At 45.9% G+C, this 25,957-nt stretch overlaps 1 protein-coding gene across 2 annotated transcripts in view; it reads right to left on the bottom strand.

Moving 5' to 3' along the window:
- Positions 1-24,286, bottom strand: part of COL17A1 (collagen type XVII alpha 1 chain) — a 51,329-nt gene extending 27,043 nt beyond the window's left edge. The window contains exons 1-16 of one of the 2 annotated variants that reach the window (XM_057530390.1): positions 24,212-24,263; positions 23,788-23,996; positions 16,561-16,623; positions 14,617-14,661; positions 13,488-13,592; positions 12,361-12,495; positions 10,329-10,376; positions 9,372-9,407; positions 8,255-8,302; positions 6,738-6,881; positions 5,349-5,507; positions 4,663-4,734; positions 3,256-3,327; positions 2,361-2,429; positions 1,123-1,284; positions 668-748 (exon numbers count right to left, since the gene is read on the bottom strand). In XM_057530390.1, the coding sequence (XP_057386373.1) occupies positions 668-748; positions 1,123-1,284; positions 2,361-2,429; positions 3,256-3,327; positions 4,663-4,734; positions 5,349-5,507; positions 6,738-6,881; positions 8,255-8,302; positions 9,372-9,407; positions 10,329-10,376; positions 12,361-12,495; positions 13,488-13,592; positions 14,617-14,661; positions 16,561-16,612 (1,228 nt within the window). In that variant the 5' untranslated portion in view covers positions 16,613-16,623; positions 23,788-23,996; positions 24,212-24,263. Of the gene's footprint in view, positions 1-667; positions 749-1,122; positions 1,285-2,360; positions 2,430-3,255; positions 3,328-4,662; positions 4,735-5,348; positions 5,508-6,737; positions 6,882-8,254; positions 8,303-9,371; positions 9,408-10,328; positions 10,377-12,360; positions 12,496-13,487; positions 13,593-14,616; positions 14,662-16,560; positions 16,624-23,787; positions 23,997-24,211 lie in introns of both variants that reach the window. The other variant, XM_057530391.1, reaches the window with a different exon arrangement.
- Between the last annotated feature and the right edge of the window lie 1,671 nt (positions 24,287-25,957).

The raw sequence follows: 25,957 nt of genomic DNA, 5'->3' as shown, positions 1-25,957 counted from the left end.
CCATTGAGTTTGTGGGCATGTGTGGAATTTTCTGGGAAAACTGTTTATAGCTTTCACCAGATTCTGAAAAGGATCTTTTGGCTCCAAACCCCACCTCTACCCCTAAAATGTAAGGAACTGCTAACTTAGAAGACTTGGCTTCCGACCTTGAGAGGATTGTAACTGATGTCATTTGCATTTTTAAAAAGATGTTCTGTGACTTAACTTTTCTCTTCCTTTACTGACCTCCTTAAAATCAGTGATTTGGAGAGATTCATAGGAACCAGAGCAGTGAAGAAATGTGGTTATCCAAGACAGAATCCAGGTATTTGGGAAGAAAAAAAATAAAGCTAGCAAGTGCTTTGAAAAGCCTTCTTCTATTAGTTCTGAAAATTATGGAGGACAAGTAAGGTGAGAAAACAATACCACTGTGGACTTTAGATGTACCATGAGAAGACTTTGCTTCTATAATTAGCCACATGAATCAACAGGGGAGCTTGTTAAAATGCAGCCTCCGACACAGCAGGTCTGGGCTAGGGCCCAGGACTCTGCATTTCTAACACGCTCCCAGGTCTCACAGATGCTGCTGGTCCAGGACCACACTCAGAGTACTGAGGTCTTGGGAGACAAATCAATGGCAGATGGACTGGCCAAAGTCAACGTGGACAGCAATCAGATTTGCTCTTACCATTAGCTTCTGACATTAGGTAGGTGTCAGTGGTGTATGCAGCTTGCTTTTCCTTTTTTAGGGTGTCCTCTGAAAAAGAAGCTGTGCACACAACCCATGATGATCCCGGATATTCTCTCCCTGCTCCCGCCACCCCACATCCTTTCCCACTTGTGGAGGTAGAAGTTAGCCTGGTAGGAAGAGGGCCTGCTTTCCCAGGGTTAATCCCCCCGGTCTGGGCCTCTGGTTAGGAGACTTATTATTGCCCAAAGACCCTCTGGGAGCTCTTTGCTGGAATTTCCCTGACTTGTCTGCATTCAAGGCAGACCCTGGGACACCCTATTTGGCAGACATTTTCCATTTGAATGGGATGACTGTGGTTTCATCATCCAAATGTCTCAAACCATCTTGCTAGGACATTTGTCTACGCTGTTTGTCTTTCTTCCAAAACCCAAGTCTCGTGGGCTCCCACGTACTTGCAGTGACACTGGCGGGGGAGGCAGTGAAGACCTTCCCGCTGTCCTTGGTCATGATCAGCAGCTCCATCTCCTTCTTGGCAGGTGTGTTGTCTTTCTCCAGGATCAGGAATTTACAGTCCTTGTGCAAGAGGTCATCGTTCTGGACACTTGTGGTGCTGGCTGGAGAGGAAAGAAGTGGGTGAGGGGGAAGGTAAATGTGGAGGGAGAGGAAGAGGGAAGAAATGACCAGAAGAAGGAGAAGAGAAGGAGGGTGGAGGAAAAGAAAGGGTTAGTGGGTGTGTCGGAGGGTCTCCTGCTCTTGCTCGCCGCGGTTACTAAGAAGCATCTTGGGGACCAGAGACACCCACCCCTGCCTAGCTGGGCCTGGCCTTCAGGAGGTCAGGTCAATGTCAGAAGTGCTGGGGGCTGGCCTGAGGGGCTGCCCCCCACCTGAACATTACAGGGTCTTCAGTGAATGGTCAAAAGTTGCTGTGTCAGGCAGGCCTTTCTTTAATTAACTGGGTGGGTTCATTTCTAACTGCAGGTCTCAAGTGTTTGCAGCCTGGGGGCACTTTTCCTGACCACTCCATCCAGCGTACACACATGCCTGTCTCTACCACATCATTATGTCGGTCCTTCAATTATGTGTCATTTCCTGTAATTATCTTGTATACTTTTCCCACTTGTTTGTTATCTGCCTCCTCCACTGGAACTGTCAGCCTGGTGAGGGCAGGAATCTAGCCTCCTTCTCTATGTGTGTAATCCGGGAACTCAGAACACGGTCTCACACAAAGCAGGTGCTCAGTAAACAGTTTTTGAATGAATGAATTGTTGAATGGAGGGAAACGCACCAGGATCAGAGCAGCGGAAGAGATGGACACATGACTCGTGGCAGCCTAAGCTGATAGATTCCACGGGAAGTAGGGAGGGTGCAGCAGCTTCTGGGGGGCGCCCTGGCCCTTGTGATGGGTAACCAGTAACCAGGCCAGGGGCTTCCAACAAGGGTGGGGGCTGGGGTGTGAGTGCCTGACCCTGGGCAGGTGTGGAGCTTCCTGGCCCCCTGGGACAGGAAGGCCAAGGTAAGGTAAGGGGCATACCCACCTGCCCACTCCTGGAAACAACTAAGAGGCCCTTGGGGTGAGTCCCATTTGCAGACCTCAGACCACCAATGGGTTATGTCCCCTCCTGCCATGTGTCACTCAGGAACAACTCTCCTGTGTGCCAGCCTGCCCCCAGCAGCTGGGGACAGCACTCACCCGTGGAGGTGGACACCCCAGTGCTCACAACGGCAGGGCTCTGGGGCATGTTTTTCTTCACACCATACGCTGCAAGAGAGGAACCTATGAATGAGCAGAGCCAGCATAGAAGGGCAGCTCCACGCTGGGTGGAAGCAGCCTGACCCACCCTGGCAGATAGGCATCCTCCCCAGGTGAGAGGAAGATATTGGGTTGGCCAAAAAGTTCGTTTGGGTTTTCGGTAGCATCCTGGATGAACTTTTGGCCAACCTGATAATAATGAACAGAATAATAATGAATAATGGAATCAACTCTCTCTCGCCTTGGGGGCAGCAGTGAGTTTAGATGAAAACTTCTGTGATATAATCCCCATCCTTGGAGGACCATTCCAAATTCCACCTCCCCCGTGAAGTCCTCCCAGACCCTCCCACATCTCCTTCTCTTCTGAATTCCTTCAGCTAACACCTGCTCTGCACAGCTCTATTCATGCTAACAGGATCCCCCAGATGTTTCATGTGTATTAGACTTTCTACTCCAACTTAACAGTAAGCAGGTTGAGTGCAAAGGCTGAGGCTCGCACCTTTTCTGTCCACCACCCCCCCACCCAGGTGCACTATAAAGTCAGCCAGATGATTGATTTGCAGTGACAGTGGGCTGTCAAGGACAGCAGTGAGACACGGGGATATATAGGAGACACCCCCAGCACAGGCTCCCACTCATGTCTCAGCCAGCACATGATTGAGGTTGGCATCTCTGGGTCGAGGTGTGGAGGGTTGTTTCTTTGGTGGGAAAGGTCAATTGATTTTTAGGGACATTTTGGCCCCTCTAATTCCAATTGGAATTAGGGCTATTGTGAGTTATAGCTGCAAAGAGGCGTTATTTCCCAGTCCCTAGGCTCCAAACCCCAGTTACGGACCTGTGGAGGTGGTGGCCATGCCATGGGACAGGGCGGGTGAACTGGGGGCCAGATTGTTCTGCATGCCAAACACTGTGAGAGGAATTGAGGACAGGTGAGTGCAGGTACATAGATGAGGCCCCCCAGGTTAAGGCAGCCAGTCCCAGGAGCCCCCCAAACCACTTTCACAAGTAATGCCTTTGCATATGACAGAGATCCCAGACATTCTCAGTTCCCACACTCTCACTGACACGGCAATTTTTTAATACCCCACCTCCCTACCCCAGGCAAAAGTTACTAAGCTCCATTTATTGAGTAGTTAGGTCCACACAACTTAATAGCGGTAGTTCGCATAGGGTCTGTTGCTGTATGCCTCAAAATTTTAAAATATCCCAGGGGTTCCCTTCCCCGCAGGACCCTTGGGTGCCTTGGTGCACAGTGTGGGAACTGTGGGTACAGACACAATGGAGGCTAAGAAGCACTGACTAAGCAGGACCCTAGTTTTCCTCCTTTCTTTTCTTGGCTCAAACACACAAAACTCCCCTCGTCCCCATTACGATTTCAAAGGCTGGTTATCTGTTTTTAACAATGTGCAGAAGCTCATTCCTCCCCAGGTAACAGCTTCTCTTATTCCATCCTGTCTAGAGTTTGGGGCACAAGATCATGGATCCAACATCAGCCTGCCCTCCTCAGTCAGGACTTTGCAAAATATTGATTGAATAGCAAAACCAGGAGGAACAAAGCATGAACCTGGTGTCTTCTGGGCTTGTGGGACTCTAGTCAATTGGAGGCGTTAAGATCAGAAGCCAAGAATACCAGCCAAGGAAATAAGGAAGGCCCACATCACCGTATTCATTAGTCATGATATCACAGAGAGGAGGAAGATTGCTTTAACAAAAGATGTGGGCAGATAACTTATTTACATATAGGCTATTACGATGTATGTGGAACTAGAGTGAATACATACTTCCTTAAAATGATCATATGTTTGCCTTGGACGTTAAGCAGTAACATTATTGAGCCCCCAAGGAACTGCGATATTTATAAAAAGATGTGAAGTTAAGCTCTTTCTGAATTAACAATGCTTTCCACCTGAAAATGTCCTGAGCTCTGCCTCACTTGGCCCCTTTATTTCCATCTCTCCACCTCTCCCATTAAGTAAGGGGACCAGAGCAGAATAAGCATGTAAGTGTGGTCTCCGGCACCCTCCACCTTAGCCCTTTCCCTCTCGGGGACTGAGCCGTGTCTCCTATGGAGGGCAGGCTCTGTGCCTTCTGACACAGCTCCTTGGCTGCTGATTCCACGTTGCCATGGGCGTGGAGGAATTCCTCGAGCTCTTGGTCAGGAAGAACATCCTCCCTACAAACCACTCCATTTTCCTCACTAGGCAAGAGCATCCCTATTTTTTTCAAGCTGGCAAGCACTGACCTGAGGAGCTGGTGCTGGTTCCAGGCTGCAGAGTTGGGGAGCAGGAGGCCATGTTATTTGGAACTCCAAAGACTGCGGGGGAAGAGGAAGGCTGGTGAGAGGATGTCCACACAGAACAGGGGCAAAGAAGCACCGGAAGAAATGCCAGCATTGCATTGTGTTACATTTCTGTTTTTAGGAAAAACCTGGGCTCTTGCTTTGCAGCACGGAACCAACCATTAGTCTGTGGTGTGCCTTGGGTCATAACAGCCAATGGGCGGTCACAGGTTGGTGGGGTTTGAGTGGACATCAATTCCAGCCAAGCCCCTCTTGTTAGTGGCCATTTTACAGAGAAGGCACTTTAAGCCCAGAGAAGTTAAATGACCTCTTAAGGTCACACAGTTAATCCACATGGAGTGAAACTAGGTTCCTTACATTTGTTTTCATGTTCTTTCCCATTACATTTTTTTTTTTTTTTTTTTGGATACACTGTACCATGTAGTCCTTTCCATAGGGGACCCACCGGAGGAAATGCCACAGAAGTTGAATTGAATTGAAGTTCCAGTGGAAAAATCTTGGGATGCTTGGCCACAGAAAGCCCCTCTAAGAAGCCTTGGGGATGGCAAATGCTGGAGGGGTCATTCAGCTCCATCGTAAGGTGTGGAGGGTTTAGGACTGGGAGGGCATGTGCACTGCGAGCCACGTACCTGATCCTGCAGAATAGGCGTTGGTGTTGAGGAGGGATGAGCTCTGGGCTGTGACGTTGTTGTGATAGGTGCCCATGGAGGACCCTGCCGGCAGTGTGGAGGACCACATGTGGGAGGGAAGGCTGGCGTCCAGGATGGTTGTGTCATAGGTGCCGGACACTGGAAACAGACATGCCCGACCACACCCCCAATGAGAGACAAACCCCCTGTGTACTGGGGGGAACCAGTGGGCTTGGTTTGCCAGGACTTTCCTGGTTTTAGCCCTGAAGATCCCATGCCCTGGCAACCCCCTCAGTCTGGGGTGAACCGGGGCAGTTGGTCATCTCACTTCTGTTTGAAATCTCAGAGCTGGTGAAAACCTGATCTCTTGGGTTAGAAATTCTTGTTGGCTCTTGGTGAAATCTGAGGTAGGTAAATTTTGCTCTGCGGTCCACCCATTTCTCCTGCTAAGCCCCCTTCACCACCTCCTGGTGTACTGTTCCCACCAACAGTCTCTCCCTCCCTCTGTTGCTGACTCCACCTTCAAAGATGCCGTGGACCCGTGACTCCCTTACAGTAGAATTCCAGGCAGACAGCAGCACAGGTAGGGAAGCCCTCGGTCCCAAGGCCACGCTGCATGGGTGGCAGCCTTCTCTGGTTGAACCCTCCTTAAACATTCCCATGTGCCAACCAGACCCAAGGGGCACTCTGCCCCCAAGAGGGGCTATGGGTGCTTCTTCAAGTCTGAAGTCAATTCTGCCTATTTCTTATCTGAGAGGGAGTTAGCCACTCAGGTCACAAAGTACCCTGAGGTTTTGGTTTTATGTTGAAAAACACAAGATCACTATCTCAAGATGGTTTTTCTTCAGTAGTGAACGAGAGGAAAGCTTCACCTCATAGCAGAACTGGCTTCTTTCCTCATCTCCCCCCAGAGAACTTGCCCTTGGTAGGCACGTGATACATGAATGCTGAACTACACTCATCCTGCTTGACTTCCCCCAGAGGCCCTCACATCCATGAGGGCAGTGGCCGTGTCTATCTTGCTCATTTCCTTTCCTCAGTGCCCGGTGCTTGGCATATAATAAATGTTCATTGGATGAATGAGTGAATGATAGAAAACACTACAACTTTCCCCAATAGTCTTCATTCAGGGAATCTGGCCACCACATTCCCAGGACATGTCAAGAATTTCTTGGGAGAGAGTCTCTAGGATTTAGAGCCAGACTACAGCCAGCACATAGAATGGTTGACCAGACGGGGGTGAGAAGGGTGCAGCCCACATTTTCACGCTGCAGGAAGAGCAATGCTCAGGGTTTTGTGAAGTCTCTGCTACAGCCTGAAAGGCCTGCCCGGACACATCTGCCACCTTGTTCCCTTCCTTCCACAGCAGCTCGGGGCTGTGGGGCTTACCTGACTGGGAGCTCGCTGTCACCACTTTGGTCTCCACGGTGCCTTTCTTGGGGATGGGGAGTGTGTTAGAGGAATTCCGGGTGGGGCTCACGCTTGCTGATCGGCTTCCCTTGAGCAAACGCTTGACGTCATCCAATTCCGTCCCTGTAAAGGAATCCGCCACTTTTTCATCAGGCCCAGTATTCCTTCCTGAGTCCAACTGCAGTGGGAGGAACATTCGCGGCACTCTGAATACTAGGGAGGACGAAGCATCCACTTCACCCGCCGGGACATTTTTGGTTAGCCTTATAATTTTTGCCTTTTGTCAATTCATAGCACTGATTAACCTGGCATTTTGTAATATTAGTGGCCGTATAAATACAGTGCCTCTACAAGGAGGTCAAAGTTCTCAGTACATATTTCCTAATTAGACCTCATCAGACACCACAGGGAAGATTCCGTGGCTGGAAGACACTGTCATCCTGGAACATTTACGCCCAGGACAGCTGGAGCACCAGACCCCTTGAAATAAATGCTTCAACAGCGGTCTCATCCCAGGTACAGGATGCCTCAGGTGTTGGGCCCCTGACCTTGTATGCTCTGTCGTGTCAAAAGGAATTTGTGGCCCATAACTCTTAAATATTACACTGCTTTCCTGTGGGTTAATTTCAAGACCCTCTGGCTGATATAATCTGTAGCAAGGTGATTCAGTGGAGTGGGCACTCCGTGCCTCCTGAGGTGGCAAACAGAGAGGAGGGAGGCGTCGTGCCAGGGCAACGCACAGGACATCTTCAGACAACATGGCTGGAGGACTGCCCAGGCAGCCCCTCTCCCGAGAGCTCCATCCTTTGTGCTCAGCACCCCGAGCCTGGAAGGACTCAGGTGAGACAGCGTCAGGCCTGGAGTCAAGCCCAGGCCCTGAGCTCTTTGGGCAAGTCCCAGTCTCTGATTGCTGAGCCACTCGACCCAGATCTTTCTCCTCCTAGTCTTCATACTTGGCTCTTGCCCATTTGGGCTCATTTCAAAATGGCAAACAACAGGAGTCCAACACAGTCAACAGACAGAGACTAGGAAATCCTTGACATTTGAGATCAAGTTCAAACTCTCACACTCTACTTCTGAGCCTTCTCTAAGCTTCACCAGCCCCACTGCATCCCCTCCTGCTCCTTTTCCTTCAGCTGCACCGAACCTTCCTCCCGTGTCTCTGCCCTCTCATCTCGCTGAGTCTACCTGACCCACCCTTCAGGCTCCCTTCAAGTGACTGACTAACCCGGGAAGACTCCTCTGGCCCCCACTCCCTCAGCTCCCTGAGCTGTCACGGTAGGTTTACTGTCTCCCCTTAGGCTGTGAACTGTGAAGCATCAGGGACCATGACTGACTCAGCTCCTCACCCCCTGCACCCAGCCCAGAGTCCCCGTCACAGAAGGCCTTAGACCTGTCACTTATGATGGAGTGACTGCACACACGCGCGCACACGTGCGCACACACACAGCAGTAGCCCTGGATTCCTGGATCCTTCCCAAGACCTGAGCACTTACATCGGGTAGACGGGGATGCACTCTGCAGTCGAACTCGGATCTCGCTCTCTGTACAGGGGAGAGATGGAGAAGCTGTGAATGAAGGAGCTTGGCTCACAGTGCCTGACACTGAGCTCTGAGCGGCAGATTATCTTTGGGCTGCTCTGCAATCTGTGTCCTGGGAACAGAAAAGCTAGGTGTGCCCAGAAAGAGTGCTTAGAAAGAGGTGTCTTCTCCCCACCCCGCAGCCTGCCCACAGCTAACCTCCCAGGCGCCTGGAGCAGAAAGGCCAGGCTGAGCCCCGAGACTCCATCACAATCGGCAATGACCAGCCCCTTTCACAGGGCCCACTCCACATTGCCAGAACCAAGCTGCTCTCCTGCCTCCAGGGTTTCTCAAGCAATAGCAAGACAATTCTAAAGCCTGTAGTGTTTCCTTAGCCATTCTGGCCTCTTTAGGGCAGAAAGTGGGTGATTTAACATTATTAGCTTCAGGTGGAGTATGGGCATCTATCGGACTATCAGCCTAAAGTTGTAGGTGGTCGGTATGTGCCTAACTTTCCAGTTACCGATACAACCAGGCCCCTGGGAAGTTTAGACTGGTCATTGAGAACTCCCAGGGCCTGTGAAGAATTCTGCCTTCAATACAGCCCTCACACGCTCCTTGCCACCCTCACCGGATATATCAAGGGCAGCTTTCTCCAGGACACATTCCCTCCTAGGGCCTTATCTACAGGCAGTTGTGGAGAGTGCAAAACTCTCATGGAGCCCTTTGTCCCCTGGAACAATGAAAAAGAAGGGCTTGTGCTCGTTTTTTGCTGCATAAAGGCAATTACAGCACATCTTGTTAAAGTCACCCAGGAGACTAGGTGCAAAACCAGGTGTGACGCCAGCACCTTCAGACAATCCACAGCAATGCAAACCACTCCATGTACTTGCTAGGTCGCTGTCAAAATCCACCCTTCCCACCCTCTTGGAGCCAGCGGAAGGTGCCCAGATGCTGCAGGCTCCTTGAGGGTAGAAGCCATGGCTTATTCATTCTTTACACCTCACATTTCCTGGCTAACAGCTGGACACACGTTAGCAGCTCAGAAAATACTGGTTGAATGAACTGAACTGAATCCAGCAACAGAGCTCACCTCGTGTTTGGCTCCGTCCTCTGGTTGAAGAAGACGCTGAGAAACAAAAGAAAGTAATATTAGGCATATATAAGAGGTGGCATGCTAAATATCTGTGACGTGGAGGAAGACCTATCTGGGTGGGAGGAGGAAGTTGTTTTCAGAGTGCATTTATATCCAGATAGAAGCCTTAATGTATGGTGGGTGCTTAATAAACGACGCCCACATAGCCAAAGGGCAGAGAAAGCTTTGTAAGCCTCAGTGCATTTAGGGTGTTAAGTTGGCAAGTGAATGTGAAGTTGGCTCACACTTAGTGTTAACTAAGGAAATTGTTTGGGAGCATGATCCATTTGGACTGGCTGACCACACTGATCAAATGTATCAAAAGACTGCCAGGTCTTTCCCTTTCCAGGTCTTTTGTTAGAGGCTGCCTTCGTTTTCCCACTGTATGCAAATAAATAAATGAAATTATAATCACTGTAAAATCAATGATCATATCATAAATTCATATGCACAGTGAGAACCCAAGAGTGTGGACTAAAGATTTAAGGTCATGTGAAGATACAGCCTAGGGTTTCATTTGGTTAAAATGTGTCCCTTTGAGACTGCTTTGGAGGAGGTGCTGGGATTTTGACATTTGCGCATTCTAAGCCCTGCTTCCCTGTGCAGGGAGGTCTCTGTGGGTCCTGTGGAAGGAAAAATCCTATGACTGTTGCCTGGCCTGAGGGCTTATCTGTCCAAGCCTGAGCCTTGTATGAATAACTTGCCATTTCACGAGCAAAGACTTATGACAGCAAACTAGTGTGGCTGACAGTCCCCTTGAGATGCTTCAGGATAAAGAGCAGGGAAAAGAGGTCAGCAGAGGTCAAACTCCTCTAGAAGAATCCACTTAACTCATGATGTTAACTCATGATGTTCCCCCTCCATCCCCGCCAGGCATGTTTGACCATTTCTTCAGAAAAGAAGGATAGGACATACCGAATTCCTTCCGCGGGTACTCAGGGGAAGAGTTGCCGCTGGAGCTCCCTGGAGAGAGGACGAAACACTTGGTACAAATGGCCCCTTAAGCCCAAACAGCTTCCGAGAGAGTGGGTCCTTTCTGAACCTCTGCAGCCTGGGTGTTCAGCGCCAGATTTAAACATGATTCGCCCCATGGATGTGCTTGTGGCACTTCCTTCTGGTCACTGATCTACTTTGGTGGGGCAAGGTTTGAGCAAAGGAGAGCAGGAAGTTTTCGTTTCCTTTTTGTTTTCACGTCCTCGACTGCATTTGCCCTATGCAGTGCTGACGCCAGCAACCCGGCTCTGATCAAATGAACGTGCTGTCAGCACCAGGGGTTCTCGGACTCCATGCAGCTCGTTCCAGATGTGGGCCTTGTTAAATGAAGAGACAAGCCCACGTGCTGGCAGAGCAGCAGGAAGCACTGTGGTGACCCAATCCACCTGGCCTAGATTTGGGGCTCTCCCTACCCCTGGCAGCCGTGGGTCAAAATCATTTACTGGGGTACCCATCCTTAATCCGGCTTCTCCATCATTGGTACCCATATCCATTCACTCTTAGACCCATTTGCCGCCTGGCTTGTTTATTTTCCACTAAAACTGCTTCTGCAGATCACCAGGAACTCCAGTAACCTTAGGAGCAGGACCCAGATGTCTTCCTCTCGCCTTCTCCTTCTTGGTCATGAGCTTCCTCTCTCTCTCTCTCTCTCTCTCTCTCTCTCTCTCTCTCTGTGACTTCAATGGCATCGCCATTGACTCCTCCTCCTTTCTGTGATCGGGCTCTTCTTTCTCCATCTTCCCCCAACTTTATCTTTCTATGCTCCCTTCTGCTTTTAAACTCTTTCCTTGGCCAACTCCTTCAGTTTTCCAACCTCTACTAACAACTCTTTGTGAATAACCCCAAACCGGGTGTCCTGCCTTGACTTCTTCCCTTAGTTCAAGTCCTATGTGTCCCACTGCCTGCTTGGTACCCCCACCAGAAAGCTGTGCCAGCAGCTCTACTTTAGGACAAAATAACTGAACTCATCCACTGGGAGGCCTCCACCTGGCTTCCCTGCTTCAGTCGTTGGCACCACAATGAACCCAACCACCTGTGTCTGAAATCTCAGTGGAATCACTGACTCCTTTTTCTCCCTTCCCTCCAAAATTGAATAATTGACAAACCTGTCAATTCCAGCTCTGCAACACCTTTCACTCCAGGTCCTCCTGTCTGCTCCCATTGCTACCACCGCAGTCCCGGCCAAGGTTCCCCTCCCCGGGCTACTGATCACCTCCTAACTTGTCACCGTGTTCAGCCTCTTCCCGCCCTATTCGTCCTGAGCATGGCAACCAGAGTTCCAGTCGGGGACCACAGATATGATGGACGCTTTTGCTCAGAAATCTCTGTGGCTCCTCATTGTGTGCAGAATAAAGCCCAAACATCTTGGCCTAGCACCGAATCAGAGTCTTTCCCTCTCTCTTCACACAAGCACCACTGCTGCTTGCTACCTGAGCCCTGGGCTCCTGTCTTCGCCGTGCTGCTGCTCGGGTAAAAGCTCTCCATCGGGTAAAAGTCTTACACATCATGAAGGCCCAGCTCACATGCCACCTCCCACATAGCATCTCCCCTGAAGACCCATCTGGAAATGATAATCCCCTTCTACTTTACGTTATAGCTTTTTTTATCTGTCATCTTAACTTGTCTATTACATTCTAGGCCCTTTGAAGACAAGATCCAGGTCTGATTCATTTAAGCATCCATCAAGGCATTCTGCACGGCATTGAACGCCTGGTAGATAACTGATAAAATACCAGTTGAAAAAGTGACTAAATGGATAAATGGATAAATGAGGGGTGGATAAATCAACAAAATCCCCAGCTAACCTGAGTCCATAAAAGAACCAAAACAAGAGTGGAAAGAAAGGTGGGAAGGCCCAGGTGAAGACAGGTGGCCGAGGCTTCAGTCTTCAAAGGATGAGAGAAGTTACTGAGGGAAGAGAGTAGTTCTCTCTCAAAGTCTGTGGGACCGGTACCTTCGTATGTTCCATGGCGGGTGACGTGAGTTTTTCTCTCAAAGGTCGAGCCTGGTGAGTTGGGCAGAGTGGAGGCCAACTCACCAGGGGCCCTCCTGTAACTGGAGGTAGAGGCATTGCCTCGTGTGCTCCCACCTACAAGAGGGGAAAAAGCACAGACCCTCAGAGCACTACACAGATTGACATACGGTTACACTAAGTGCACGCAGACTGCTCCTAATAAAGGAGGGCCCTATGGAGGGGCTAGAGGACTTCAGGAGAGCACGTCGAAAGGATCCACCTCAGCATTCCCGCGGCTGCTCAGAAATGGGAGATGGACTTATTGCTACTGGAAGGTAGGGAGGTCCTTTATGTCTGTGGCCAAAGTGCACGGAAATGGAGAAGCGGGATGTTTCTTGGGGACCTGGTCTGTAATCGTAGAGCACTGCTGGGTAGACCAGAATACAACCCCACGTGGAAGTATTCCTCGAGAGGTAAGGGCAGGCGCTGCACTTGGTCAGCCCAGCTGTTTGCCTGTCTTGGGTCTTTTCTTTAGTGTCATTCCAAGATTTTAAAAATGGCTTCAGAGGTAGTGTGTGTGTGTGTGTGTGTGTGTGTGTGTGTGTGTGTGTGTGTTTTCCCTGCTTTGTTTTGTTCCAGTTTGAAAGCTACCATGAAAGAATGTTTCTTTGGGAACAACTGGGCCTGTGTTGGATGCTTGCCCAGTGGAAACGCGCAAAGTATGGGTTCATACGTCACCAGATTTCCTTAGCACAGTAACCCAATCATTAAGTTTTTTTTGTTGTTGTTAATTCAAATTGTAAACCCTCAGACATGCACACCCTTTTCTAAAAGAGATGGCTTAAAGAGAGTAATTCAGTGGGAAAGGAGTCAACTCCCCAGGAAGCCTTCTTAATTAATTATTGTTATTTATACTGGGGGACAGAATGATAACTGATTCCATTTTAAGTAGGCTTCAAACGTGGATAATTCGAAAGTCTCACCTTTGGTGGGATGTGTGTCCTTTACACAGCTCTTTGGGGTATTTGGAATGGGCGACAAACAGTGGTAATGGTCTCCCTCCATGCAGGACTCTCTCCCCCTGTTCATCTGCCCTTCCCCCAGCCCTCACACCAGCAGGCACTTACTCGAGTTTATGTAGCCACTGCTGCCATGCATCAGGCTCTGCTTCTCCTGCCGGCTCCCTCCGCCAAGAGAGCCTGTTTTAGCATAACCGTTGCTGGTGCCCCCTTCTGCGGAAAGGAGGAGCAGGTGACAATTTACAAGTGGAGTCAGGGCAGAGGGTTTCCTCGTTCCCTGCCCCTCCAAAGCCTTCCCTGGCTTCTCACCCACGAGGCTCTTGGTTTGGGGCCCCTTTCTCACCTGCACTGCACGATACATGCTGCCATGCTCTCGGTTTGTTTGTTTTTGATACAAATGTCAAGAGCAAATATTCTACCCAATTTACAAAGAAAGTTCCCTGGGTGGAGCATAGCAGGTTGCTGATTAGGACAATTTAAATATTTGAAAAGTCAGCAAGTGATGAAGACGCCTTGAGGCCAAGGCCTGGGTTGGGCTTGCGTTTTTGGAATGCCTGGTCGGTACCCTGGACATGGCAGCCACTGGAAGTGTTGGAGGGATGAGTGAGAGCTCTGGGTTGCTGGTGTTTCACCTGACAGCCCATCATGCTCCAACCTCATGTGTGGATGGAAGGACCTCCCCACTCCCCACACTGAGCCAGGCTTCCCGAGAGGTACAGGGCTAGTTTGAGGGCTCAGATCTCCATTATAGAATCCACTAACCCTAACAACCTTCCGAGAAAAAAGTGGATTCAGACAGAAGCCTGGCTGTGGTTCCCTCCTCCCACCCCAGGTCCAGGCTGGGTAAGATTTCTGAAATTTTAGTGTCTAGATCAGGCAAACGTATAGAGACAGATAGTAGATTTGTGGTTTTCAGGGGCTGGGGAGAAGGGAATGGGAATGGGAGTGACTGCTAATGGCCGTGGAGGTTTTTTCTGAGTGATGGAAATGTTCTAAAATTAGATCGTTGCAAAGGGGCTGCATGACTCTGTAAATACACTAACAACCATTGAATTATACACTTTGAACTGGTGGATTTTGTGGGATATAAGGTAATTTCAATACAGCTGTTTAAAAACAAAGATTTCAGATATTTTGGACTTGTTCAACGGGAGAGTGAGTACCCATGGAAAGGGTTACATGTGGAGCCCTTCACACAGGCCTTACTGAGAAGAAAGCTCTCAAGATGGTCACTTACTTGGTGGTAAGGACGTAAGTCTTGTAGTTATCATTTCCGTGATAACTAGAAAAAGACAAAGAAAAGATGAGATCTTAAGTAATGTACTGACATCTCTGTACTTTGGCAAGGTCTCACATCATTCATAGGTTCGGCACATTAAATTAGGTTCAATATAGACTTTTATACACTTGTGCTTTAAGGTATTTGATCTGACCCACTGTAAAAGCAAATAGGTGCAATAACAATAGGGCTTAATGTACCTGGAAAATAGGTTTATATCCCTTTGGTACCAAAAGTAGTTACCCACTGATTTGAACAATGAGTTGTCTTGCATTAATGTCTTTCATATAACAATTAGATCTAGTCCAGGCCTGGATTTGCCTTTGAAGGAGGGTCAGGCCCTCAAGTCACTCTCTTTCTCTGCACTGTCCCTTCTAAACGGTCACCCAGTCCAGCTGAGGCCAGCATGTCATCCTGGCTGATAACACTGTGATGCGAATAATTACCTTGAACCTCTTTATGAATTTGGGGGTGTCTCTAGGACATCATAATTCATTCTAAAATCTTCAGGGCCACCCCTGAGTGTGAGGAGGTATAGGAAGGAAGGGGGTCGGTAAGTCACATTTGGTGCTTGGACAAATGAACATCCAAGACAGACCTGAAGAACCAGTCCCTTTGCCTCCCAAAACTGAGAAGACTCCAAGTGATGGTGAGTCTACAGAGGTCACAAAAGCTTCTGGTGTTTTTTAAAAACACCAATTAGAAGAAAGACCTCTTGCCTTCCTGAATCACTCTCTCCTCTACAGCAGCATGGGGAGGTGAGTAGATTCCCGAAACCATAACTGGGCCAATTCTGTGCTCTAACTGTGACCATCACCAACCACTACCTCCCTCTGGGTTGGACATCAAGGAGCACCTATCTAGCTAAGGTCGCTGGTTTCTAAAAGCACCCTTCTCGTGCACACGCCCAAGCATATTCATACGCGTGTTGTGTATGCACGTATGGTTGGTGAAAGGAGAAAAGGATGAGGAAGATGGTGGGGCATCACTTTGTGCTGCTGGCAACTGCTGCATCCCACACCGGTCTTACTGCGCCCACCCCTCACCCTTTCCTTCTTCACCCTGCGTGTTCCTATTAGTTTGGTTGTCTTAGCAGCAACATGGGGTTATGAATGGAGCGGAAGCAGCATTCCATGCATAAAAGGAAATGGTTTTTCAGACTGAAATGGCAGCTTGATTTGAATAATAGTCCGTGAGCTTTCACTAAACCTCTCATTGTGTGGACCTTTGGGATTCTATCACACGTAAAAATAAATTCTTTCTTAAGCTAAAGTTCCAAGTCTGTGGAGCCAGAATTTTTTATTGGCAATATATGAAAGTCACAGGATAAATGAAAGAGTTAGAGCTGCTAAGGGGATATTTTAAATGTCTCTGAGTTTATTAGTTGGGCAGTTTCACAAAAGAAATGTGTCTGTTTTCAGTTTTCAGTGTAGACTGCAACTGTGACACCAGTGTGATTCCAACTTTGTCCCTGCAATAATGGGGATATTATTCTTTTGGATTTCTGTTGCCCTGTATCCCTAAAAAAGAACACGGTTAAATAAGCTGTTGCAAATTCATTCAACAGGATATTATGAAACCATTAAAAATGCTGGTCATAAAAACGGTAACATAGAAATGGTGGTTTTCATCTTTGAAGAAAAAGCAGAACACATTTTGATTACAAGTGTGTTAAAAAAATCAACAAAAGGCTTCTTATAGGAAGAAATAGTCTATTTAGGAAAACATTTAAAATGATACAGTGGGAAAAAAAAGCAAAAAGAAAAAGCTAAGAAAAAAACTAAAAACAAAAACATAAGAAATAGAAAAAAAGATACAGTAGTTGTGGTAGAATTAGGAATAAATTATTTACTCTTTCCAAAAATTTTTTTACTTTTATAATGACACGTATCATGCTCTTACTTCTTTCAGTGACTTCAGTGCCATCTCGTTTGTTCTTCTTGGTTACATCCATACCATCGCCACCTACGGAAAAAGCCAGAAACCATGAATAACCATGTCTATGACCATCACTTTTCATAAGTATAGGTCCCTACTATTCAAGCTCAGAACCAAAACTTGATTCCTAGAATTCAAAGCATAATTCTTTCGTGTGTATATTTTTTTAACAAGAGTCATTCCCACTTCCTGTATCAGTGAGAGAGTAATTTAATAGTTCCACCTTGGATTCTACTCCTTTGTATTGGGATCTTTTTTTTTTTTTTTTTAATTGAATGGAGACACCATAATTTATCTCATTCCCCACTGATAAAGATTTAAGTTGCTTTCAACTTTATTTAACTTTTTGTAATGGAAAATATATACAAACAGGGAGAATAGGACAATGAATATCCCTGTTCCCATAATCCAGCCACAACAATAAAAAATTCATAACCTCTGTTTTTTTTTAATTTAAATAATTTATTTATACAGCAGGTTCTTATTAGTCATCCATTTTATACACATCAGTGTATACATGTCAATCCCAATCGCCCAATTCATCCCACCACCACCCCCCACCCCTGCCGCTTTCCCCCCTTGGTGTCCGTACATTTTTTCTCTACTTCTGTGTCTCAATTTCTGCTCTGCAAACTGGTTCATCTGTACCACTTTCTAGGTTCCACATATACGCATTAATATACGATATTTGCTTTTCTCTTTCTGTCTTACTTCACTCTGTATGACAGTCTCTAGATCCATCCAACTCTCTACAAATGACCCAATTTCATTCCTTTTTATGGCTGAGTAATATTCCATTGTATATATGTACCACATCTTCTTTATCCATTCACCTGTCGATGGGCATTTAGGTTCCTTCCATGACCTGGCTATTGTAAATACTGCTGCAATGAACATTGGGGTGCATGTGTCTTCTTGAATTATGGTTTTCTCTGGGTATACGCCCAGTAGTGGGATTGCTGGATCATATGGTAATTCTATTTTTAGTTTTTTAAGGAACCTCCATACTGTTCTCCATAGTGGCTGTATCAATTTACATTCCCACCAACAGTGCAAGAGGGTTCCCTTTTCTCCACACCCTCTCCAGCACTTGTTGTTTGTAGGTTTTCTGATGATGCCCATTCTAACTGGTGTGAGGTGATACCTCATTGTAGTTTTGATTTGCATTTCTCTAATAATTAGTGATGTTGAGCAGCTTTTCATGTGCTTCTTGGCCATCTGTATATCTTCTTTGGAGAAATGTCTATTTAGGTCTTCTGCCCATTTTTGGATTGGGTTGTTTGTTTTTTTAATATTGAGCTGCATGAGCTGTTTATATATTTTGGAGATTAATCCTTTGTCCGTTGGTTTGTTTGCAAATATTTTCTCCCATTCTGAGGGCTGTCTTTTCGTCTTCTTTGTAGTTTCCTTTGCTGTGCAAAAGCTTTTAAGTTTCATTAGGTCCCATTTGTTTATTTTTGTTTTTATTTCCATTACTGTAGGAGATGGATCAAAAAATATCTTGCTGTGATTTATGTCAAAGAGTGTTCTTCCTATGTTTTCCTCTAAAAGTTCTATAGTGCCCAGTCTTACACTTAGGTCTCTAATCCATTTTGAGTTTATTTTTGTGTATAGTGTTAGGGAGTGTTCTAATTTCATTCTTTTACATGTAGCTGTCCAGTTTTCCCAGCATCACTTATTGAAGAGACTGTCTTTTCTCCATTGTATATCCTTGCCTCCTTTGTCATAGATTAGTTGACCATAGGTGCATGGGTTAATCTCTGGGCTTTCTATTCTGTTCCATTGATCTATATTTCTGTTTTTGTGCCAGTACCATATTGTCTTGATTATTGTAGCTTTGTAGTATAGTCTGAAGTCAGGGAGTCTGATTCCTCCAACTCCGTTTTTTTCCCTCAAGACTGCTTTGGCTATTCGGGGTCTTTTGTGTCTCCATAAAAATTTTAAGATTTTTTGTTCTAGTTCCGTAAAAAATGCCATTGGTAATTTGATAAGGATTGCATTGAATCTGTAGATTGCTTTGGGTAGTATAGTCATTTTCACAATATTGATTCTTCCAATCCAAGAACATGGTATATCTCTCCATCTGTTTGTATCATCTTTAATTTCTTTCATCAGTGTCTTATAGTTTTCTGCATACAGGTCTTTTGTCTCCCTAGGTAGGTTTATTCCTAGGTATTTTTTTTGTTGTTGTTGCAGTGGTAAATGGGAGTGTTTCCTTAATTTCTTTCAGATTTTTCATCATTAGTGTATAGGAATGCAAGAGATTTCTGTGCATTAATTTTGTACCCTGCAACTTTACCAAATTCATTGGTTAGCTCTAGTAGTTTTCTGGTGGCATCTTTAGGATTCTCTATGTATAGTATCATGTCATCTGCAAACAGTGACAGCTTCACTTCTTCTTTTCCGATTTGGATTCCTTTTATTTCTTTTTCTTCTCTGATTGCCATGGCTAGGACTTCCAAAACTATGTTGAATAATAGTGATTTGATTCCTAGAATTCAAACTTGAATTCAAAACTTGATTCCTAGAATTCGAAGCATAATTCTTTCATGTGTATATTTTTTAACGAGTAATTCCCACTTCTTGTATCAGTGAGAGAGTAATTTAATAGTTCCATCTTGGATTCTATTCCTTTGTATTGGGATCTGTTTTTTTTTAAGGTCTAATTGAGCAGGCTGCCCCCTGCTGAATGTTAAAGGTCTTACATAGAAGATCTGGTGCCCTGACTATAAAACTTCTGCTTTTTGCCCAAGTAACACATAGCTGAAGGAAATCTGTCAAAGCACATGGTGCTTTCAACTAATTCATTTTGATGTATCCCATAATGTTCAGTGTTCTATATGGAGCTTTACGAATACAAGACATTCATGCTTCATTATTTAGAGTTCGGATGTGAGAATGATGTTTGATGGATTCAAATCAGGATAAAAATCATAATGGTCATACTTGTGTGGAACTTTACACTTCTTACAACATGAAACTTTCTCTTTGTAACACACCAGCCCTACTATGCTTACTTACAGACACAAGTAGTGAAAACATGAAGAAAATCAGTGTAAAATCTATTGAAATACATAGGAAAATATTTGTACATGTCATCTATGTTCTCCCTTCACTCTTACTCTGTGTTCTGGGTAGAAAAATCATTGAGATCTTGTCTGCTGTGTCCTGAAGCCTGGATGAGATGAGGCAAGGCTGACTTAAGGGGTGGGGCCGGGCTGGGGGGTGCGGGAGGAGCGTGATTCAGGCTTGAACACACAGGAGACCATGGCAAGGATCCCTGACCAACTGGGTGCATTTGGCTGTAGTTCCCAGTCTCAGGCTTTGCAGGGACTTGAAATCTGGCTTTCCCTGTGGTTTCCTCCCAGCCCCTCAACCTTCCCTTCCTCCTAGTTTATTTTTTGGATGCAGTTCAAATTGGATTCTAGAATTCTGGAGCAAGCTACTTCTGCCCAGGACAACCCTTTCTTGAACGCTTTTAGTCTTTTTCTCCTGCCTGGTGACCTTAGGGTCTACTTATCCATTAGGTGCAATGGGCACAATGCCTAGCCCCGTCACACTTTCAGGGACCCATAAAAATGTTTGAACTTCTTTTTATAATTGAAAGGAAAAATGAACACAATCCAACCTGGATTATATTCTTTCAATGCAGGTTTTTTTGTTTTTTTGTTGTTGTTGTTGTCGTTGCTTGTTTTTTTCCTGGAGGCAGGACATCCACAAAGGCAAAATTATCTAGGGCCGACCAAAGTCCTAGTGCAGCCCTGGGTGACTTTCCCACTGAAAATCAAGACCGCACAAGACCAACTGGTCAACTACCCAGGGAAATTCACCAAGATCCACACACTTAGCATCAGGGCCTGATTGAATGTGCCAACTTTTTGCTCATCAGAGTTTTTTAAATGCAGCAAGGAATGAGGCATCGTGGAAAAACTCCTGGCTGCATCTGAGAAGACACAGTTCTTTGCAGGTATGTTTCCCAGAGCCAAAGAGCAGGGGCTCCATAAGCAATTTAACAATGGAGTCCAGCCTCATTAGAGGGCCAAACCTAGCCTGTGTCTGCATTCCAGCTATTACCTGTATGACTTATGTCCCACCAACCTACCTACAACCTGACACGCTCTCTGAAATCCTTTGTTTAAGCATTAATTGCCTTTGGTACCTCTGAAATCCCTCTCCTTTTTTTTTCCCCCCCAGTTGGTCATTAGCTGTGAAGCAGGAGGCATTTTGGAGATCAAACGTTCAAACGCCCCTGGCTGCTGGTGGGGGGCCACCTAGGATGGCACCTGAATTGATATGCAATCTTATCCTGAAAGGAACTGTTTATAACAATCCATGGAAACTTTAACTTCCCACAAGTTATTGCTTACTATGATCCTTTAATGAAAGTTGCTGCCGGCAGCTATAAATTTGGGTTTGGCTGGGTTGTTTCCACTTGTAGCCATCAAGGCAGAGTGATGATAGCTCCACTCCATTTGCTAAGAGTCTCAGCGTCTAGGCAGCAAAACTGGCAAGTGTTTTCTTGCTCTTTCTGTACCCAGAGATATAACAGACATTTCTAGGTATCCCCCATCTTTTTCTTAGGTCCCAATGATGAAGCCTTAGGATTTGCAGCAAAAAGCCAAGAGTTCCCTAAATTCCAGAGGGCGTGAGGAGACAGCCTGCTAAGAAATCAGATGCCCCCCTCCAGGGCCTGGGGGCTCTTCACTGACTGGTGCTCTGGGATAGAAGGCCCCCTAGGTGGGTGCAGGTAGATTGGTTCTTGCCTCTCTCTCAGCCTGCAGCCCCTAAATGGCTGCATCCCATGGCCTTAACACAATGATTTCTTGGGCCTGAAATACACAGGACGGAGCTCTGCTGACTTTGCCAAAGCTCTTTCCCAGATTGATAGTCTGAAATGGCAGAGATGTTTTGGGAGGTGGATTCCTTTAAACCAAAGGTAGGAGGAAGCTTTCTGTGAGTTATCAAAGGAAAATGATGGGTTGAGGCACAAATCTGGACAGGGATCATCCCATGGGGCCTATAGTTTTCCCACAGGACTTCCTTTTCAAATATTTTAAGTGCCGATAGTTTTAAAAAGTGTAATTTAAGGGAAAGGAAAGTTACATGCCCAGGCATGTGTCTGAGCCTGCCTCTTCCAGTGGTGCTCATCCGTACACCTTCCTCCAAAAGCACTACTTAATGGAAGCACAGTCAAGTAGCATAATTTTAAACTTCTTGGATGTTTGAGCCACTTAACTAGAACCAAAGATAAGCAGGTCATTCAAGTTCTTAATTCCAAAATTATGTTAATTTCCATCCGTAGTTCTAAGGGGCTGCTTTGTGGCCATTTCATACTTAATGTTCTTTTGAAGATGTAAAAATGATCCTGTGTCATTTTCTTATGTAAGAAAACACAATTCAAAATCATTTTTCTACTTTTATGAGGTTTTTTTCCTTTCCCCTTCATTTAAATGATGTCACATCCACCTAAAACTATTCCATTGAGGATGGGGTGTAACCTAGGCACAAACCGCTGATACCAACAGAAAACCATCTCACTGACCTTCTTATTATAACAACTCATGAAACACTTGGTCTTTGACACAAAGAAGGGAATAGAGAAGCTAAGTGTTTTTCTACTTTCCAATCTCTGCATACTTTACATTGTAAAACAAAGCAACAACGAAATAACCAAAGTGTGGGAAAACCACCCACTAGCTACTGCTACTCTGTTAACAGAGGAGGGGCAAGCAGTTTGCAGGGGGTATGAATACGCATGCCCTAGAGTTAACTGTTTCAGAGGCTTCTGTCTCCACGCCACCCCACCCCCATGCCTCCCCAGCAACGGGTCTCCAGCTTGCCGCATTTGGCATCCTCCGTTTTCATAACCCAGGGGTGAGCGGGCTTGGGCCCTGGCTTTGTGATCATGCCGCTTGTTTCGAGCCATGTTTGGTTAAATCCTGCCTCCGCTAACAATGGCAAATAAGCCAAACCAGACAGATGCAAACTTCTTTTGGTCAGGCATAATTTAAGAATATGGTTAGTCCTTAGGTCCAATGGGTTTCACCAATCTGGGTTTCTATCCAAGCTTGAAGCAGGGCTCCTTGCTTTAACCGCCCCCATGTAAACTCTGATCAGATTTGTGTGAGTGTTTTGAAGGGGCTGAGAGTAAAGCAAGCCCCCTCTGATTCTCGGAAGGGCTCCATGGGGGGCTGGACATGTGCTTTAGTTTAGTTCCGACTTTGATCTGTGCCTTAGCTCTAAGAGAAAGCATGTGGGTGTAAGAAGAAACAATTCTCCTTTCCAAATAAATTTCTTTAAAAAATCTCACTCACTACATTTTATGAACAGAACAAATCCAGTTCTTAAGGCTACTAATTGACTGCTTCTCAAAAGAAGTGAGGTGCCAGAGGCTTTGCCTACATTTCAAAAAGTAAAGTGGTAATTTGTCAGTTACCAGTTAATGTGGTCCAGTGAGATACCTAAACTGGTAATTCTCACCCCAAAATGAATTTCTTTTGGCCCAAATTGGCCAGTAAAAGTAAGACAGATTTTTTTTTTCTTGTTCCAAGTTTGCCTCCAGGAAGTTCCTGGATTAATTATATCATTTCAGATAATCCACTTTACTTTAGATTCGGGGCAGTAATTGTCAAGCGTGATATACAGCAGTGTCCACCCAGCCCCTTGAGCTTTATCAGAACCTGCCAGCACAGACACCCAGGCAGCACTTTGGTTCTTAGTTCTCAGGGGCTGCTTCTAGAAGCCCCAACTCACCTACACTTTAACTTCACCTCTGAGCTGCCCTCTGCTGTCAAGGGGAGAGAGGGGAAGTAGAGGAGGGTGGGGAGAGAGAAACTGATTGAGAGAGAAGGAGTTATAAACTCATCATATTCTAAATAAAACAATTTAACACAAGTCTTTTTACAATACTGAAAACAATACCAAAGAAATCTGGCCACTGGAGCTCACTTTATCTTAACTGGCCTTTTTCTTCACTGACAAAACTTTCTTGTTGTTCCTTTAAAAGACCTACCCTAAAAATAGAACACATAAGCCAAAGTAATCATTTATGATCAATTAATCACTTCAACCATAACACTGGAAACTAAATAATGTCATCTCAGATTCTCTGACAAACATTGAAGTTCTCAGTGGCAAACCTCAAATTAAAATCTCACAAGAAGAGAAAACAGTCAAATTCCTATTACTTACCTAGTTTGAGGTGTTGAAGGAATCAGAAACAACTTTGAGTAAATGCCCCCTCTCTCCTTCTTCCCCTGACGTTTTCTTCTAGACGTTTGCTGTTCCCACTTTTTTTTATCCAGACCCAGCCAAGGTGTGTTAGAGCTGAGTGATCTTTCAAAAATGTTCACTTCTTCTCTTGCCCTTGTTTCTTTCAGTTCTTTGCTTCCAAACAAGTCCTGACAAAGGTGTGTCAGGGTTTACAGTGTGACTCCACCCTTCCAATTATCTGACACTTGCCGGATTAAAAAATATCCGCCTCCAGGATCAAACTTTACAGGAGGCAGAAACCTTCTCCAGTTTAGGTGGATCAGTCATTTATGGGCCATGGGGAAAAGGGAGCAACTGTTCAGAATAAAGGAAACGACATCGACATTTTATTGCTCCTCCTTACCTTCTACAGCCAGAGAGCTGCCACAACCCGGTATTCCCCTCGCTCGCTGCCATGGGAATAGTCAAAATCACCATGTGCATGACTCATGGTGTAGCCAGGCATGTAGGGGCCTGTGGTCAAGGTCTGAGCCTGAGCCCTAGAAAAACTGTGAAGTTGACAGGATTTATATTCAAGACCTGTTTCCCCTATATATACCTTTTCTGTCTTTCCCCCATTCTGACCCAACCCAGGTCAATCTCACCTGGAGGAAACAGTGGGTGAACTAATTCAGAGTAAGACGTTAATGACTGAAAATATAGAGCAATTGGTGGCATAGGGTTCATTTTTTAGGTATAGTAATGCTGCGTCTAAGGAGTGATGTGAGTGACAGGATTTTAGGCATTTAGCCACCTAGTAATGGAGAGAGATACTGTTGGGGAGGGTTAAGGACGTTCTCGCCCCTCAATTCAGCACCCACATAGTCTCTACGCAGGCAAAGACATGTGTGGACTCCCAGAGGCCCTGTAACTCCAGGTACATTTCATGGGGCCATTAGACTTTTCTAAGAGGGCCAATTTGCACCAATCTAGAAAGTTCTCATGAGCACCTGGATAGCATCTGGCTTTCTGGGACCCCCGAACACTAACTTGAGGGACTTCCCTGGCAGTCCAGTGGTTAAGACTTCACCTTCCAATGCAGGGGGTGCAGGTTTGATCCCTGGTTGGGGAGCTAAGATTCCACATGCCTCTGGGCCAAAAGAACAAAACATAAAACAGAAGCAATATTGTAACAAATTCAATAAAGACTTTAAATATGGTCCACATCCCTCCACAGCTCCCCCCAAAAAAAGACTAATTTGAGACTCCTGGTGTTGGGAATATGGGAAGTCTGACCCTAGAACGCACGCAGGTGGTTCTTTGGAACCATAGCATCTTCTTGGGACCCAATGCCAGGTTTGGATTCCCTGTTCTGAGGCATTATTCCAAGATCCTGGAGGGGAGCTGAGGGATTCCTGTAGCATAGTGCCCATGCATGTCTACACTGTGCTATTGTGGGTACTCACACTGCATGGGAGGGTAGCAGACCACTAAGCACCCCTTGTGGGATTCTCACTCCTAAGCTCCCAATATTTCTGCATTGAAGTCACTCATTTCAGACTCTTTCAATGGTCTAGAATATGACACTTATTGGGTTCTTGTTTTCTGGGATGTTCCTGCCTTCCCTAAATAAATATTTACTCAACATGTCTGCTGTTAATCTCATAGAGCATTGAAGAATCTGGAAGAGGGAGAGCTTTCAGCCTGAAATGAACATAACCCTGCCTCATTTATTCACTTATTCATTAACTCATGAATTAAACAAAGATATATTGGCTTATTGCCTCCTGCTTGGAGCCAGACATTGAACTGAGAATTTGGTGGTGAAATATAGACATATTCTCAGTCCTTATGGAGTTCAGAGTCTAGTGGAGGAAGATAGGCCTTAAATGTATTAGTCTGCTAGGGCTGCTGCAACAAAATACTACTGGTTTTGTTAAAAGCCAGAAATAACAAGTCCAAATGGAGTCATTTGCCCCCACAAGAGCAAAGCAAGACTTAATTGCAATTCCAACCTCTCCCAGGAATGGAACCTTTAAGTAGACAATCCGAAATTTCCTGATCAGCACTTAGTGAGGTGATCTGCATAATAAGACCCCTGCTGTTCCCTTCCCCCACAAAATGATGACCTGGCCTGAAACAATTCTTTCTTGTCTTTTGCTAATAACAT

The sequence above is a fragment of the Balaenoptera acutorostrata genome, chromosome 16 (assembly GCF_949987535.1).
Source record: "Balaenoptera acutorostrata chromosome 16, mBalAcu1.1, whole genome shotgun sequence".
Taxonomy (NCBI): domain Eukaryota; kingdom Metazoa; phylum Chordata; class Mammalia; order Artiodactyla; family Balaenopteridae; genus Balaenoptera; species Balaenoptera acutorostrata.
The sequence above is the reverse complement of the archived record's forward strand: the minus strand, read 5'-3'. Positions and strand labels throughout refer to the sequence as shown.